Source organism: Vulpes vulpes, chromosome 5 (genome assembly GCF_048418805.1).
Source record: "Vulpes vulpes isolate BD-2025 chromosome 5, VulVul3, whole genome shotgun sequence".
Lineage (NCBI taxonomy): Eukaryota > Metazoa > Chordata > Mammalia > Carnivora > Canidae > Vulpes > Vulpes vulpes.
Genome location: NC_132784.1, coordinates 65,173,909 through 65,192,363, shown reverse-complemented (window position 1 = coordinate 65,192,363; position 18,455 = coordinate 65,173,909). Strand labels below are relative to the sequence as shown.

General features: G+C 49.7%; 1 protein-coding gene and 1 pseudogene across 1 annotated transcript; both read right to left on the bottom strand.

The window, feature by feature from the left end:
- Positions 1-689: 689 nt before the first annotated feature.
- On the bottom strand, positions 690-9,645 carry TSGA10IP (testis specific 10 interacting protein). The gene is made up of 8 exons (XM_026003950.1): positions 9,430-9,645; positions 7,984-8,117; positions 7,154-7,881; positions 6,827-6,974; positions 4,634-4,804; positions 1,830-1,929; positions 1,507-1,631; positions 690-813 (listed from the first exon to the last, which is right to left on the bottom strand). The coding sequence occupies exons 1-8, from the start codon at positions 9,643-9,645 to the stop codon at positions 690-692; spliced, it is 1,746 nt and encodes a 581-aa protein (XP_025859735.1).
- On the bottom strand, positions 8,393-8,905 carry LOC140598894 (large ribosomal subunit protein uL23 pseudogene; annotated as a pseudogene).
- Positions 9,646-18,455: the final 8,810 nt, after the last annotated feature.

The following is an 18,455-nucleotide window of genomic DNA, read 5'->3' as shown; positions in this document are numbered from 1 at the left end:
CCACACAGCACGACTGTGTATGTGAGCTCATTCCCACCCCCCTCCTTGGGGGCCCAAATTTGAAGTTACTTAGAAGTTAAAATCTCAAGGCGCATGGGTGGCTCAGTAGTTGAGCGTCTGCCTCTGGCTCAGGTCGTAATCCCGGACCCAGTTCCTGTCGGGCTCCCCAGAGGGAACCTGCTTCTCCCTTTGGCTACATCTCTGTCTGTCTCTGTGTGTCTCATGAATAAACAAAGTCTTTTAAAAAGTAAAATCGCAATTCACATAATTCCTCCTCTGACCCGCAACCCCCAGTTGCTGGGACTGGTGGCCCCTGTGCAAACCGCTTGTTACAGTGTAAGATACGTACCCCTTTAAGGATCCAAACCTCCTCCCCTCCCACCCTGAGTTCTCAAAGGCAGAGGCCATTAGGTCCTGTTCCCTCTTGAATTCCTAGGACCCAGCATAAATGTTGGAAATGGGAGTGGAGGAGTCACAGCTGTTGCTCTGTGAGGAGAAGCAGGAGCAGAAGCAGGAGCAGAAGCAGAGCTGTGTGTGCTGGTGGGGGCAGCTCCACAACCAAAGCTCCTGGGTGATGGGGCAAGCTAAGCCTGCTGCTTCCTGCTACCTCCTACTCCCAACCTGCAGCCTCTTCCCAGCACCACCAGAAATTACAAGTTATATTTCCCATAAAGCATTTAATTGTTATCTTAGGGGCTAGACTCTTGACTTGGGCTTGGAGTAGAGTGCCTGTTGGAGTGCCTTCTGGTGGGTTCTGTCTTTGGGAGGCTCTCAGAAGAGTGCTCCATTCTCACCTCCATTGACCTGTGGCTCCTTAAAGAAGGAGACATAGATAGAGACCATGGGCTCTAGTTCCCCACCCCCAGGCCCAAGGAGACCTGGGCTTTAGGGGTGGAAAGGCCATTATTGGCAATAGGGGTTCAGATCTGGCTTCTATGCTGTGAGACTCTGAGCAAGTGATTTCCCCTTCTCAAGCCTCAGTTTACTTACGAATAAGCTTTATAAACCTTGCTGTGCACCAGGTTGTCCTAAAGTATAAGGGACAGTATGCAGGGGGTGATTTGTGTGGCACTACCCTGTAACAGGGGCTTGGTGTGTGGCCACTCAGTTGGCCACAGATTCCTACACTGGCTCTGCAGCTTATTTGCTCCTGTGTCTTGGGGTAAGACCTTGCCCCCAGGTCCTTAGTTTCTTTATTGGCATCTGGAGAACATAACCTGGGTCCTGCCCTCCTCGGGTGACATGGAGGATGGGGTCTGGGGGAGGCCTTATTGACTGCTAGAGCTAGGCAGAGTCCTTCAGGCTGAGACAGTGGACCAGGCCAGGGCTGAAGCTTAGATTCAGGGCAGGTCAACATGGTTGCTCACAAGTTTTCTCAGCTTTTCCCTGGATGCCGAGCCCAGGAAGACAGGTGGGGGAGAGGCTGTAGGGCCCAGGACTGGCAGTGGCACCCCTTCTTCCGATAGCTGGGCAGAGCCAGTTCTCTGGCTAGCTAGATGGCCTCACCTGGATTTCCTGGGGGTGCCCTCTGTGTCTCCCTTTCCTGCCTCAGCCAGCAGCTGCTCCTCATCCAGTCCCAGTGCTGACAGCACTTGGGAGAAGCGCCGGGTCACCGTGAGCCGGGCATTGACCTGAGGAGAGATAAGGGTTCCTACTCTGCACCAAGGCTGCTGAGGACAAATAGCATTGTGATTACTGAGAACGTCCCAGGGCTTCCAGGTGGGTGTGGCCCAGGGTCCTATCTAAAGGGCCCGCTCTCCCTACCCACTCATCCAATGAAAAGCACTGTTCTCAGGGAGGTGGCATGTCTTCCAGGTGCTAGCCCTCACCTGCATGGCCTGCTGGAACAGGTAGGGCCGGGCCTGTACCCTGTGCTGGATGTCCTGTAGCTCTGCCTGATACTGAGCAAAGCGCTGTCGCTCCTGGCGCCTGCAGGGAGATGGGCCTTTGGGCAGCTAACCATGAACACAACCTATCCCCACTCTTGAGTCCATTCATTCTCACTAAGGACTTGACATCCTCCCCACCCTTACCTTGCAAAGCCATTTCATTCCCATCTCCACCCTGTATTCCTCCTGAGGTCAATGAGGTAGAAATTATTTGCTCCATTTTACCCATGATGAGCCTGAGGCCCAGGAGGGTTGAGGGACTTGTCCAAGGTCACACAGCTGGGGAGTAGAGACTGAGACCAAGTCTCCAGGCTGTGCCGCCAGGGCTCATCTAGCCTCCCAGCCACACTCACAGGGCGGGGGGGGGGGGGGGGGGAGGAGCAATGCCTTCGGAGCAACTGGGCATCTGCTTGCACAGCCTCTTCCCCCTGCGTTTACACCCCTGCACCCTCTCACGCTGCATCTGTGAGGAAGAAGCAGTGGCTATTGACCGTGGCTTTGGGTAAGGCCCCACTCTGGGCTCCAGGCTCAGTTTTCTCTGCACTATGGCAGGGATTGGACAAAGTTGCTACCATTCTCTGGGGTTCTTATAAGCACACAACTTAGAACATGGGACAGAGGAACAAAAGAATGATGTTGCAAATGAAAGAACACATCCCAAAAAAGATCAAGGTTCCACAGGGGAAGCACACATCCGTTTACAAAAAATTGGTTTGCACATTTGTCTGAAATGTGCCTGCCTATCAAGCTGAATATCCAGGCGGCAAGAGGGGCCCTCTGGCAGGAATCCTGTGAAGGACCAGGAACCCTGTGAAGCATGTAAGAGAGGCCTTTGGGTGTGCCAGCAGCACCCATACACAGGAGCGGAGAAGCAGACAAGACTCATGTTGGGACCTCTAACAAGTGTACAGGGCCCCTGAAAAACACTGCCTTGCCCCACCAGGGCCATTGGTGAAAAAGAGATGAATTTGAAAACCCATGGCCAGGAACAGAAGTCATTGCAAAATGGAGTCTTCAGCATTCAAGAGGTAATTTCAGCAGTTACACAGGTGGGGGTGGGAAGTGAGCTGGCATTCAGTCTGTCTCTCCTATGATGTCATGCATATTTTTCCTTTTTGATTCTTGTTAGAATTGAGAGGAAGTCCATGTCTTGGAGCCCCAAGCAGAAAGGAAGCTGGAGAGTGAATGTCAGCCCTGTCCAACATCTGGGAAGGGAAGGAAGGCCTTCCTCCCACAGGGCAACCTCTCTTGAGCCCACACCTCCTGTACAGGCCAGAGCCTTTGAGGAACAGAGAGAGCAAAAGTCACAGGTTATAAGGACTGAGAGACCCCCATGGAAAATATCTGTTCTCTAGTAGAAAATACAAGAGATGTGTGTGAAACACTCTTCTCATTCACATCTGTCCCTTGGAGTTTGAACCTTAGGCTTCCTGCCTCATTGAAAAAAATAAACACACAAACAATGAACATGAGGTTTCGCAAGGAGAAGGCATCTCCTTGATCACTGGCCAAGGATTCTTTTAAAACACCGTTGCCTTCTTAGATCCCTAGTTTTCTCATCTTCAAAATTGGGAATAATAAGACTGAGCCTCCAAGAGTAGATGACCAGAACCCAGCTGAATCCCTGGTGGCCCCACCGCAGAGCAGAGACCTCATCCCTGACCTAGCTCCTCTCTCAGGATGAAAGGAGATGAGGTGTGGAAAGGGCTGCCCTGCTGCCAGCTGCACCCAGTAGGTGCTCAATGTCCATGGCACTGGTGACCATATTTATTTGTATTATCTGTTTCACTGGATAGGGCATTCGGGGGAAGATCCCAGTGCCCTTTATCTACAGATTAGGTATTCAAGCACTAAGAAATGGGCTATCAGGTTTGGCTAAGTAGCTTCCCAAGTTGAAATCCTAGTTTTGCCCCTCACTTGTGACCCTTGGCAAATTAATTGAGCTCTGTGAACTCCGTTTCCTCCTCTGTTGAATGATGGGACTGATAATAATGCCCATTTAAGGGTCTGTTATGAGTCTAAAAAAGATTTGTTTTTTTTGTTTTGTTTATAATTTTGTTTTCTTTTTTTCTTTTTTTAATTTATTTATGATAGTCACAGAGAGAGAAAGAGGCAGAGACATAGGCAGAGGGAGAAGCAGGCTCCATGCACCGGGAGCCCGACGTGGGATTCGATCCCGGGTCCCCAGGATCGCGCCCCGGGCCAAAGGCAGGCGCCAAACCGCTGCGCCACCCAGGGATCCCAAAAGATTTGTTTTTAAAGACACATTTGTCTATTTCTTCTTAATGGTCAACATATAGGAAGAGAATAAAATAGATGACTCTTCACCTGAGGCAAACAAGGGTTGTCCCCAGGAGTGAGATCATAGGCACTGTTTATGTGCTATGTGAACTATTTTGGTTACATCTGCATTTTTATAATAAGCATGCCTAGCTTTTGAAATCAGAAAAAAAAAAGATTTGAACATGTGGTAATGCATATAGAACATTCTGTGAGCTTGACAGCTGCAGGATTGTTATATTAACTAGGTGACCTTGGCTCAGCCCCTCCTCCTTGCATGCCTCAGGGTCTTCATCTGTAAAGTGTGGCCAAATGGCCTGGCCCACCAGCCAGGGCTGGAGGATGGTTGTGGAGACTCAGCCCTGGAGGGAGATGAGGACTGTGTCTTCTGTGTCTTTCCTCTGGCATCTGCACTGCCTTCCCTGACCTCTCCCCACCAGGGCCTCCCCAGCCTGGCTTCCTACCTCAGCTCCTCCAGCCTGTGGTGGGTGGTCCCTGACCCTCGGCTCCCTTTGGGTGCATAGGCCGCCAGGCAGCGAGCCACCTGCTGCTGTACCCGATGTTCCCGGGCCCTCCGCAGCTCGGCCTGCTGCCGCTCCTCCTCCTGCTGCCGCTCCCAGGCCTGCAGCAAGCTTCTTCAATAGGGAGAGGGAAAGAAGAGGATGGGAGAAGTCTGGGGGGAGCAGCAGTCTCATAGAGGCCAGGGGCAGGGAGAGGAGTATGAGGGCCTGCGGGAGGGATTGCAAGAGCCCAGAGAACCACAGGTCTGGGGAGTGGGTTTGTCATGGAAGTCTGACACGATGAGGGCTACATCTGGGGCTCGGCCCACAGGTCCACCTCAAGGCCTTTCCCTACTTTTCCTGGAAGCCTCCTCCCACTCCAGCCAGCTGTGTGCCCCAACTCTGAACACCCTCAGTCCTGTGGGGCTTGGTGCACCTGTGATCTCACCCAGATTGCTCACTTCCCATTGCAAAGCAGCTCTCCTTGAGGACAGGGGTCAGACCTTGTTCTCTCTGACCCCCATCTCTGGTAGGAACTAGGTTGATGCCTTTTGGTTTGAGGGACAGATATATGAATGGAATGGATGGGAAACAGAAACAAAGTAGTGATGGGATCAACGGATGGATAAAGGCGTGGATGAATGGTGTGGGTGGTTGAGTAGACAACACTTAGCTCCACCTGGAACATTATTTCCCTAGCTCTGATGGCCAGTTCCTTGTTAATTAGATCCTTGCTCAAATATCAGAGAGAGAGAGAGAGAGAGAGAGAGAGAGAGACTCCCTTACCACCCCTTGTACCCCCAGGTATTTTCCATTTCTAGCTGTACATTTTGTTCATTTCTTTATTAATTATCCTTCATCCCAAGTAGAGGGTAAGCCTCATGAGAGCAGGGTTCCTTATCTCTTCTCTTCATTACCAGTGGATTCCCCAGCATCTAAAACAGTGCTTAACATAAATAGAAACTCAGTGTTGGTGAATTCATGCATAGTTCAATCATGGTCAGACCAATAAACTTGTTTACTCAGCACATATTTGTTGAACACCAACTAGGTGCCATGTCCCGTGTAGGGCAGCAGGGAGGCCATGACCAATAAAATCTGGCACCTGTCTTAGGGATCTGTAAGTCTGCACCCAGGGATAGTCAGGCAGCCCAGCCCCCCAATGCAATGCCATGTGGCAAGAACTATGGCAGAGGCAAGCAGAGGGGAGAGCTTCCCTGCGGGCGCCTACCTCGGAAGTTTAAAGATACATTGAGTTAGCTGAGTGAATGAGGGAGAATGGCAGCTCCGGGAGATGAGGGAGGGAGAGCATGACACATTCTAGCTATTCCTATATAGGCGGGTGTGGGAGACAGGAGCCTCCTTACCAAGACACCTGGGCTTTGTTCCAAGTGCACTGAGAAGCGTGGGAAGCAAGCCAGGGATGACAGAGTCAGAATTGAGGGGTGATATTGGAATGTTGAAATGGATTCTCACCTGCCACCTCTAACCAATCACCAAGACCTGCTGAGCCAGCCCCCAAATATCTCTTTAATGGATTCCCCTCTCTCTATTCACAGGGCCAGCTGGTTCAGGCCCTTATCATCCTTCACCTAGATAATGCAACAGTGCCCCTTCCCAGGATTCCCCTCTGCTCTCATTGTCTTTTGTTCAAGCCCCAAGCATAGCAGTTGTCTGACTCTACTGCCTTCATTGTTGTCTTGTCCATCTGCCTCCTTTCCCAGCAGACCTTGACTTTCTTAGGGCTGGGGCCATGTCTTTTTATCTTTATATCCTAAAGACCCACGAGTAGATATTCAACATGTGTTGCTTTGATCACTTAGTTAATAGATTAATGGGTGGATAGAAGATGGAAAATAAATGAAAAGTGGCTTGTGTCCATAGACACCTGGCCAAGTAGACAGAGATGGATAGATGGGTGGGTATATGAATGGGTAGGTGGATGGATGGATGGATGGATGGATGGATGGATGGATGGGTGGGTGGATGAGTGGGTGGATAGATGCATCGATCTGTAGAAGATTGGATGACCAAAAGATTAGAGAATGGATAAATGAATTAATGAATGAGAGGATGAATGATTCAGTGTCTCTGGAGAACTGGCTCCTTCTCTACTCCTAGCCCTTTCTTCCCATCCTCCTTTTTCTTTTACCTTACCTGGTGGCCTCCTGTCGTTTGTGGAAGGTACGGTTAGGAAAGTTGGCAAACAGGAAAGTCTCTTCATCTCCCAAGGCATAGGCCTTCCCACTCCGATTGGAGGCCTGGACAGCAGCCCCTAAAGCCTTCCAGGGCTGCTTTTGAGGGCCTATCCAGAGTGGGACAAGTCAGAGAATAGCCTCCCTCCCAGCCCACTGGACAATCCCGCCCAGCACCTGGAGCGCAGTATAACCCCGTCTGAACTCCTGGTCCAGGTTGCTGGTTCCCCAAACTCTCTCCCCACCTTGTAGTTTCCTGGGGAACCCAGACATCGAGGCCCACACTCACCACAGTCCAACTCTTGCTGTAACTGCCTCTGCAGCTTCTCCAGGTCCCATGGCCCCTCCAGCTCCTTGGCCCTTGACTTCCTCCTCTGTGGTCTTCTGAAGTTGGAGCTGGAGCTGCTCCCTTTGTACTGCAGGTCATCTTCATCGGAGGCTGCCTCGCGAAAATTCTGCCCCTTTCTCTGAGAACCAGCTCTCCTTCTATGGAGGGTCCTGTGCTCCCCCTCCTCGGCCTGCTCTGTCACCTCTACAAACTGTTCCTCTTCTAATATCAACCCCCTGATGAGGAGTTGGGGCAGCTCCCCAGGGCTCATACCCCTCTCTATCTCCTCAGAACCCAGGGCTTCCAGCTCGGTGCCTTCCTCAGACTCAGATCCTGATCCCGACCTCCTCCCAGGTGGCTGGAGGTCATACTCACTGGGTGCCTCCAGTTCTTGGCTCTCCCCTTTGCCAGAACAGCCGGGGATGCAACCCCAGGCCCTGAGCTGCTGGCTTCTCTCCAGGTTTGGCCCCTCTGTTTTCCAGCAGAAGCCATGGGGCTCTGGGAGGGTGGTTGTGGACTTGTGCCTGGCCTTATACTGGGGGACTGCTCGGGGCAAGGACAGAGCTTGGTGGCCTGGGGCGGAGGCCGAGGAGAAGCTGGGCTGATGCAGAGCCTGGCCATCAGTGGTGAAGCTCTCCCAGGCCCACTGGAAGGGGAAGGAGGGTTTCCGAGGAGGAGAGGGGATGAGACTGAGGAAGGAGAGGACAGGGAGCAAGGGTCAAGGTCAGGGCGCCAGCCCCCAGTGGGGCCTGCCAGCCAGTATCCCCCCAGCCTATTGCACAGTGGCTTACTCTTCAGCTTCAGCAGAGCCACGGTCTTTCTTATTCCGAACCTTGGGCCTCCGGTCCTTCTTTGGCATCTGCCCTGTGCTCCGAGACCTCGGCTGCTGGCCCAGAATCACATCATCGCCACTCCCAAGCCTCCCCTAGGTGAAGACAGGAGAGGAGGCCTAGCTGCAAGCAGCCTCCTGGAGCATCCCACACCTCCTCCAGGGGACCCTCCTCTTCTCTGTACCATGGCTGGCCTGCTGGGCTCTTGTTATTGCTAAAACTGACTGATCACCACCTCAGTTTTTAATATTTAACGATGCTGCTGAGTACCTGCTGGATGCTCAGGATTTTCATGCATCAACTCATTTAACTTTCCCAAGGACCTATATCCCACTGTTATCCCATGAGATTTTTTTTTTATGGTGAAAAATTTATATTTAGATTTATAGCCGGCTGGACTCAGTTTAGATGATCCCAATTTTGTTGGCAACATCCAAAGCATGATAGGAGCCAGTCGAACATATGCTTTCTCCTCTCCATCAGGCCTGATTAAGGTGTTGACCTTGGCCACATCAATGTCATAGATATGCCATAGTGATGGCACAGGCTGTTTGATCTGGTGCTTATTGGCCTTGACATCCACAATGAACACAAGTGTGTTGTTGTCTTCTATTTTCTTCACGGATGACTCAGTAGTCAGGGGGAACTTGATGATGACATAGTGATCAAGCTTGTTTCTCCTGGGGGCGCTCTTTCCAGGTTATTTGGGCTGCCTTCAGAGATACAGGGTCTTGGGTGGTCGAAATGTAGGTGACATACGGATCTTCTTTGTGTGTGTGTGACTGTGCACATCTTTCAGCACCACTTTCTTAGCTTTCAAAGCATTTGTTTTGGCTTCGGCTTTGGGAGGGGCAGGGGCTTCCTTCTTCGCTTTCAGTGCCATCTTCGTGAAAGGGCCCGATGAGATCTCATCTCATCCCAGATAAGAACACTGAGACTCAGAGAGGTGACATCACTTGACTAAGGTTATCTAGCCAGTAAGTGGAGTCAGGATCTGAACATGCAGAGTCTGTCTCGAGAGCCCAGATTTGTCACCATGGTACGGTGCTGCCTCCATGTCCCCGATAGCTCGTTTGAATGCTCCATGGGGCCCTGGACTTGCTAAGTCAAGGTAGAGGAAGCTTATTATCTTTCCTGAAACCCTCCTCCTCCTCCTTCTCCTGCAGCTCCCCTAGATGGCTCTCCTGGAAGCCTGGGAGTCATCACTGGGTGTCTTCCTCATCCTCGCCTTGGACCCTTTAGGCCTCCCTGTGGTCCCTGCCTGCCTTGGGCCTTCTTGTCTCTCGCCGGGCCTCAGCTCCAGTTTCATGGCTTCTCCAGTGCCATCCTGAGCCCTGGCCTACACTGACCCCAGGCAGCCAGGCTGCCTCCAGGCAGTTGGAAGTCCCCCCACAGGGCCTCCCTCACCTGCTCAGCTTGGGGGATGTCTGACAGGAACTTGAGCAGCCCTATGGTCATCCCAGGAGCCTGGGATGTCCTGCCCTGATCTCCCTGAAGCCGCGTGTCCTGCCCTGGTCTCCCTGAAGTAGTCCTGCTCGCCCGTTGGTGGGTGTTTCGCATATTGGTGTCCTGCCCGGACCCCCACCCCCATCTGCCAGCCTTGGAACTGCCCACCCCCACCATCACTATGGCAACCAGTGTTCAGTCAGCCTCAAGGGCTCTGACAAAAAGCAGGCCAGGTAGGGTCAGCCAGGGTATGTGAGGTCAACTTCCTTCTGGGGGGGTAAAGTTCAGGATGATGCTGAGAAAGAGTCCAGGCCTGAGAGTCTTGAGGCCCAGGGCCAAGCCTACCTCTGCAGGACTCTTCGTTGACCTGGTATGAGTCCCCTGTCCTCACTCAGCCTGTGTCTCCCCCTCTATCTGTACAAGGGATCTCAAGACTTGACCATTTGGAAGGGTTCTCACACCCTCGGTGCCTGAGGGGGGTCCCTCTCCCTCCACCTGCCTCCTGGGCTGCCCCCAGTACTCCAGCCCCAACTGAGGCCTTGCAAAAGCCAAGCTGAGCTCTCACAACAAGATCTTGTTCAAACCACTTGGCATCCCAGGTCCAGACAGGGCAAGAAAAGCCAGTTGAACACCATGCCCAGGAGGGAAGCAACAGGCAACCAGGACCCAGAGGAGGCTCTGGAGGAAGTCAGAGCATTTAAATCCCATCCCAAACTTCTAAGCATCACCAAAATGCCTTGCCATGGTAAATCCCCATGGTACGCCTAGGACTGACCACTACCACCAGCAGCATAGGGATGTGGCGCCAAACTGAGCCCTAGAGACCCAGCAGCAGGGTTGGAGGCCTGGCTTGGCTGCTCACCAGCTCTGTGACCTTGGGCAAGTCACCTCTCCCCTCTGCCAAACTGGAAAGCATAGACCCATTCCATAGGTTAATTACAAAGATTAAATGAAATCATGAAGGCAGCATGCTTGGTAATGGTTCATTATCACTACTGCTAACAATGGCGGACTATTATTGGGGGGTAGCAGCACATGGTGGTTAAGAGAACACAGGAAGCACTGGGGTTCAGATCCAGCTTCCCTTGTGCCTCTGTGTCCTCTTGGGCATCACAGGGCTGGTTATGATGGCATCTTCCTCCTGGGGTCACAGTGAGGCTTAAATCAGTTACTAGAGACAGGTACACCTAGAACATTCCCATGGCTCATCCTAACTTCTGTGGAAGAGCTGTTGCTCCTTAGCCAACCATGAGGCCCCAGTGAGACCAGTAAAGGAAGCAGAGTCCAGCAGATGCCCTACAGGCATGGTTTTCCCTGAGCTTTGTTTCTGTGGCCTCATATCTGCTCTCAGACTCCATCCCGGCAGCACCTTTACAATGAGCTCACCCAGTGGAACAGCCTAATTAATGCTCCAGGTGAAGATTTCTTGTCCCTAAAATAGGCAAATTCTGCTCTTTCTGGTGGGTTGCCATGCCCACCCCACTGCCTCCTCTATCAGGTGTCCTGTGGAAGTATACAGGTAGGCTGCTCCATTTCCAGACCCCAGCCCCACTGATTTCCTGAACAAACTCTGGGCCACTTCCTTCCTTGGCAGAGGGCAGGTCTGGGTCGCTCAGGTTGGTATTTTTATGAGGTGCATGCAGACCTCTTTTCTTACCTAGCCACCCTCACTTCTTAAGGGAGCTCATCCTGTCTGACACAAGCCATCCCTCACCTTCCACCTACCCCCAAGTTTATATATGTCAGCCCTGCCTTCTCCCACAAAGTCCAGACTCCTATCCATCAGCCGTTTGACACTCTACATGGAAGATAGGTAAGCATCTTGACTTGGCACGTTGAAAGTAAGACTCTCCCCATCTCAGTCAAGGTCACACCCATCCTTCCTGTTGCTCAGAGCAAAGCCCCAGCAGCATGCTGGATTCCTCTCTCTCATACTCCACAATCCGCAATCCGCACAATACGCAAGCAAACCTACTGGTGCCACCTTCAGAATTCATGCAGAGGGGCGCCTGGGTAGCTCAGCCAGCAGGGCATCTGCCTTCGGCTCGGGTCGTGATCCCAGGGTCCTGGGGTCAAGCCCCACATTTGGCTCCCTGCTCACTGGAGAGCCTGCTTCTTCCTTTCCCTCTGCCTGCCACTCCCCTTAATTGTGCTCTCTATCTCAAAGAAATAAATAAAATCTTAAAAAAAAAAAAGAATTCATGCAGAATCCAGCCACTTCTCCCCATCTCCTTCATGAACACGCTCTCCCAAACCACCACTGTCTCTCATCTGAATCATTGCGATGGCCCCTCCACCTGGCTTCTGCTCTTGCCTAATTCTATTCTGTACTCAGTAGCCAGAATGATCCTGTTAAGACCAGAGCCTGCCATGCCTTTGTTCACAATTCTCAAATGGATCCCATCTCTCATAGAGTAAAAGCCCAAGTCTCTACCATAGCCTCCTTGGTCCTGCTAGATCTGTCTGCCCCATGTCTTTGCAGGTGTCATCCCTGCCCCCATCACTCACTCTGATCCAACCACCCCAGTCAATCCCACCTCAGGGCCTTTGCACTTGCTGCTGCTGCTTCTTGAAATGCTCTGTCTCCAGAATCCCTATGGCGCACTCTCCCACTTCCTTCAGGCTTCTGCTAAAATGTCCCCTGACAAAGACTACCTAAGTGGCACTGTGCTCTTACTCTACTTCACTGACTACACTTCATATATATTCATTTATTGCCTGCCCAAGGATGTGGGGCAGCCTCGGCCCCCTCTGTTCCCGGCAACTTTTCACTCTCTTCAGAATCACTTCCATCAACACAAATGTGCTGTCATATCTTTCCTGACCTCACCTCTCCTTCCCCAGTACTGCCCCTTTTCCTTGTTCCCCTTTGTAGCAAAACCCCCTGAAAGAGTTGATCTGATTTGCCAAGATCAATCTCCTCCTGTTCTCTCTTCCACCCGCTCCCATCAGGCTGTCACCCCCACTTCCCACTGAACCTGCTCCTGCCTTGATCCCCAGCTGCTGGCCCTGTTGCTAACCCAAGGTGCCCTGGATCCTCTGGCCACTTCCCGGCTCCTTTGCTCACTCCTCCTCCCATCCAGGAGCAGGCTCAGCCTGCAGTCCTCTGAGTCCACACATTCATGCTCCCAGTGGTCTCATCCAGGCTCCTCTTTGAAAATACCATCTATCTGCAAATGAGACTCAAAGTTATCAGTGCTCCTGGTGTCTCCCTCAGACTTGGAATTCCATCCCTCTCTCCCAGATATCAAATTTCCACTCCACTCCTCTCCCCGGATGTCTTATAGGCATCCAGTTGAGCCCTCTGTCTTCCCCCACAGACCTTCCCATTTTAGACAAGTGGTAATCTATCCTCCCAGTATCTCAGGCCAAACCCTGGACTCTTCTTTTTCTTCCCCATCCTATCTGGGAATTAATCCTCAACGTCCAAGTGTATTCAGAATCGGAACACTTCCCACCACCTGAGTTCACGCCACTTTCAACACTTATCTAAATTTACCATTTCAACCATTTTTAAGTGTCCCATTCAGTGGCCGCTGTTTTTTTTTTAAGATTTTATTTATTTATGATAGACAGAGAGAGAGAGAGAGGCAGAGACACAGGCAGAGGGAGGAGCAGGCTCCATGCAAGGAGTCTGATGTGGGACTAGATCCTGGGACTCCAGGATCACGCCCTGGGCGGAAGGCAGGTGTTTAAACCACTGAGCCATCCAGGCTGCCCCCAGTGGCCTTCTTCTTCTTCTTCTTCTTCTTCTTCTTCTTCTTCTTCTTCTTCTTCTTCTTCTTCTTCTTCTTTCTTCTTCTCCTTCTCCTTCTTCTTCTTCTTTCTTCTTCTCCTCCTCCTCCTCCTTCTCCTCCTCTTTCTTCCTCTTTTTAACTCATGAGAGACACACAGAGAGACAGATGCAGAGACACAGGCAGAGGGAGAGACAGACTCCTCACAGGGAGCCCAATGCAGGACTCAATCCCAGAGCCCTGAGATCATGACCTGAGCTGAAGGTAGATGCTCAACTGCTGAGCCACCCAGGAGTCCCCAATCGCATTATTCTATTTACAAAATGTTGTGCAACCCTCACTGCCATCAGTCTCTAGAACAGTTTTTATCATCCGTAACTGAAAGTCTAATGCATTAAATAATAACCCCCATCTCCCCAGTCCCTGGCCACCACCACTCATTTTCTCTCTATTACTATTCGAGGGACCTCTTATGAGTGGAATCACGTAATATTTGTTATTTTGTAACTGGCTTGTTTCACTTAGTATAAAGTCCTCCAGATTCACCCACGTTGTAGCCTATGTCAGAATTTCCTTCTGTTTTCAGGCCAAATAATATTCCTTTAATGTATTTACCACATTTCATTTATCCATTCATCTGTTGATGGGCATTTGGGATGTTTCTAGCTTTCAGCTACAATGAACATTGCTGCTGTGATTGTGGATGTACAGACAATCTGTTCAGGTGTCTGCTTTCAATTCTCTTGGATGTTGTCCTCAGAAGCTGAAGTGCTGGACTACATGGTAATTCTACGTTTACTTTTTACAAAGATTTTATTTATTTATTCATGAGAGACACATAGAGAGAGGTAAAGACAGAGGGAGAAACAGGCTTCTCACAGGGAGCTCTATGTGGGACTCGATCCCCGGACCCGGGATCATGCCCTGAGCCAAAGGCAAATGCTCAACCACTGAGCCACACAGGCGTCCCTCTGTTTAATTTTCTGAGGCATCATCATACTGTTTTCTATAGCTGATCACACCATTTCACATTCACACCAGCAGCGCACAAGAGTACCAACTTTTCTATATCCTTGCCAACACTTGTTATGTTCTGTTTTTCAGGTGGGGTTTTTCTGGTGGATTTTTGTTTGCTTATTCTTTGTTGATAGCAGCCTCCTTGTAAATGTGACCTGCAATGGTTTTGAAAACTCAAATCCAGGGCACCTGGGTAGCTCAGTAGTAGAGCATCTGCCTTTGGCTTAGATCATGATCCCAGAGTCCTGGAATTAAGTCCTGCATCGGGCTCCCTGCAGGGAGCCTGCTTCTCCCTCTGCGGGCGTCTCTACCTCTCTCTGTGTGTCTCTCATGAATAAATAAGAAAATAAAATCTTAAAAAAAAGAAAAAGGAAGAAAGAAAACTCAAATCCAAAGTCTTGCAATGGCCAATGGGGCCTATGTGACCCTTCATCCTCAGCTGCTTACCACGCCTCCCGTCTTTGCTTCTAGCTGTTCTATGGGATGAATCAGACATGGTCTCACCTCTGACCTGGCCCTTCTCTCCGGATGCTGTCCCCCCAGATAATTGTGTGGCTCAGTCCTTCACTTTTTTCCAAGGTAGTGCTCAAATGTCAACCTATCAGAGACCCCACTCTAACCACCCAATTTAGACCTGCAACCTACACCATAACCACGCACTCAACCCCTCTTGCTCTGCTTTTCCCCATTGCACTAGTCTCTTTCTTACCTTACCCTCCTACTATGGACTGCCAGCCCACCAGCCCCAGATTCAGATTTTGATATTCTAACCCTCAGTACCTGATCATCTGACTGCATTTGGGAATAGGCCCTTAAAGAAGTGATTAAGGTAAAATGAGGTCCTACGGGTGGCCTTCACTCAACACGAAGAGGAGATCAGGACACAGACACACAGAGGGAAGCCCACATGAGGACACCAGAAGACAATGGCCACATGCTGGCCAAGGAGAGAGGCCTGAGAAGAAGCCAAACCGGCCAATATATTGATCTTAGACTTCTGACCTCCAGATATGTGAGAAAATAAATTCCCATTGGTTAAATTTCTATCATCTGTAGTACTTATTAATGGCAGCTCTACCACACAAATACACCTTCAATTGAATCCACGTATGTGTTCTGCTTTACTCTCTGTCGTTCCCAGGTAACTCTCAGATCCCTAAGAGCAGAGTCTTTATTTCTGTTCACAGCTGTGTCCTCAGCCCCTAGTACAGAGCCCCCACACAGTGAACCCTCAATAACCAATTTGTGAGCGAACAGATAAAGAGAAAATACACTGAAGGGTGCTATCATCTCAGGCAGAAACCTAGTGGGAATAATTTACACATGTTTTCAGATTGTTGCCTCTCATGCACCTTCCTTTGGCTTCCAGATTGGAACCCAGTAGCTGGTGGATAAGGTGATGTGAATGCAACATAATCTTACAGTAACTGATGAGCACGTACACCAGCATCTTTTTTTTATTTTAAGTTTTATTTATTTATTTTTATGTAATCACTATACCCAGTGTGGGGCTCGAACTCATAACCTTGAGATCAAGAGTTGCTTGCCTTCCTGATTGAGCCAGCCAGGAGCCCCAAACATTTCCCTTACTTTATGTTTTATTTTGTTTTGTTCTATATATTTTTAAAGTAGGCTCTATGCCCAACGTGGAGCCCAAACTCACAACCCCAAGATCAAGAGTCACATGCACCACTGACTGAGCCAGATAGGCATCTTTTTAAATATATACACACATACATGGGAATAAAATATATCTCCCCTGAGGTGGAGCTCAGAAAGGAGGGAGGAGCAGATGGCATGGAAGGCACTCTGTGGACTGGCAGGATTCATGTTGAGGCTTTGTCTTTGGGCAATTTATGGGTGCTCCAGAGACATCTCTGGGAACTTTCAACCAAAGCTGCTCCCTCTGTCCCCAACTTTAGCCCCAACTGCTGGCACAGGGAGCTGCACTCCTCTGCACCCAGAATGCCTTTTTCTGCACAGTCACCATCATCCCCATAGCCATCTGGCACCCCCTCCTGTCAAGCTGGCCACCTGGCTCGCTACCCCCCACATCTTCTGCCCCTTGAGATTGGAGGGCTTACTTCACTCTTAGATCACAGGCAGCCAGCTCTCCCTGTGCAGACCTTCACCCAGGGTGGAGGCGGCTGCCCACTGTATCCGCTTTGCACTTCCAGTTTCTTGGGCACAGTCGGATTCTAACCTTCAGATCTTTCCAAATTTCTGGAAACAAAGTTTCCTGAGCCCCTCTCAAAGCCTGAGGAGGGAGGAAGCCCAGCTTACCACCACAGGCTTCTCCTCCTTGCCCCTCTGTCCTCTTGCACACCCCCGGTAGTGGGATGGGTGCTGGGTGATGGCGCCCTCTTTGTTCCCCTCCTGTTCTGCCTGTTAAACCATCTGGGTCCTGCTTAGGAATGCTTGGTTTTCTTTTTATTTTATTTTATTTATTATTCGTGAGAGACACAGAGCGAGAGAGAGGCAGAGACACAGGCAGAGGGAGAAGCAGGCTCCATGCAGGGAGCCCAAAGTGGGACTCGATCCTGGTACTCCGGAATCACGCCCTGAGCCAAAGGCATATGCTCAACTGCTGAGCCACCCAGGCGTCCCTAGGAATGCTTGGTTTTCAGTGCAAAAACTGAGACCTGAGACAGTGGGTCATTTTATTTATTTATTTATTTTATTTTGTTTATTTATTCATGAGAAACACAGAGAGAGCCAGAAACAGGCAGAAGGAGAAGCAGGCTCCCTGCAGGGAGCCCAATGCGGGACTGGATCCCAGGACCCGGGATTACATCAAGCCAAAGGCAGATGCTCAACCACTGAGCCACCCACGTGTGGCACATTGGATAGTTCTGCAAAATATGTTCCTATAAGCAAATATGCTGGCTCTAAACAATTTACATTTTGATAATAACTAACCACTCCCCCCAATCAGTGTAGATTTCTATCAACCGTGTTTACATTCCCACCAGCAAAGTGTAGTATAATTTTTAAAAATCATTAATTTGATAGATGAAAAAATATTATCTCATTGTTGCTATAACTTGCATTCCCTTTATTATCTGTGAGATGAGTGCATTTTCATAGCTTCATGAGCCATTTGTGAACCGCCTCCTTGTGTCCACACATTTCTCTTCTTCCAGTCCTCAGGAGCAGGGAGGTGAGTTTTCGGCATTCCTTATCTCACAATGACCAAAAATCAGTGATGGATACAAGGCCACTTCATTGTTTTGAGTTTATTTTTGTTCTCCTTTGTCTTCAATCCCCATTCCCATCCTACTTCAATATGAATGAATTGTGGGGAAATATCTAATATCATTTTTATGCGTTTGTGGGTTTAGCTTATATAAATGGTATTGTGCTATTGATCTCATTTTTGTTCCTTATTCTTTGAACACTATGTTTTTTAAAAAACTGTTGATTCTGACTGTTGCCTGGTGTTGCATAGTTTGCATCCATTACACATCACTAACCCATCCTCCTGAGGACGGATGCCAAAGTGGCCCCTGACTCTCGCTTCCACAAAGGACACTGCAGCCAGCACCCTTGTACAGACCTCTTTGAACACTTGCACACGAATTTCTTTTTTTTTTTTTAAGATTTTATTTACTTTAGAGAGAGTGGGAGCACGAGTTTGGGAGAGGGGCAGAGGTAGAGGGAGAAGCAGACGCTGTGCCATACTGAGCAGGGAGCCTGACATGGGGCTCAATCCCAGGACCCTGGGATCACGACCTGAGCCAAAGGCAGACACTTAACCAACTGAGCCACCCAGGTGCTCCAGTGCACACAAATTTCTGTGGCTTATTTACCAAGGATTGAAAGTGTGTGGTCTCAGAAGAAATATATGCCTCATTTCAGAATGTTCTCAAGAGACTGTACCAGCTTAAAGGCCTATAGAAGTAACCAAAGATTTCTGCCTCCTACACCCTCACCAAACATTGGTATGATTTGCTTTATGAATTTTCACTCACCTGATGGTTATAAAATGGTATCTCATTGTAATTTTAATTGAATTGCACTGATTATTTCTCTGACCACATCGTCATTAATTTCTTGCCATTTTTAGCCAAATCTTCTGAGTTGCCTGTTTATATTCACTGCCCAATTCTCTATTGTGTTTCTTTTCCTCATTGACCTATAGGAGTTCTTTATTCACTAGATTGCAACCACCTGTCTGTCAATATTAGCTCTGAGAATCTTTGTGGAATAGAAATTCTTAATTTTGATGTAGTTGGA

Coding starts and splice junctions, on each gene's coding strand:
- TSGA10IP (XM_026003950.1), bottom strand. CDS start 9,645: ATGGTGGGGGTGGGCAGTTCCAAGGCTGGCAGATGGGGGTGGGGGTCC. Junction 8,118..9,429: donor ACATCCCCCAAGCTGAGCAG/GTGAGGGAGGCC, acceptor GTCTTCACCTAG/GGGAGGCTTGGGAGTGGCGA. Junction 4,805..6,826: donor AAACGACAGGAGGCCACCAG/GTAAGGTAAAAG, acceptor TCCCTATTGAAG/AAGCTTGCTGCAGGCCTGGG.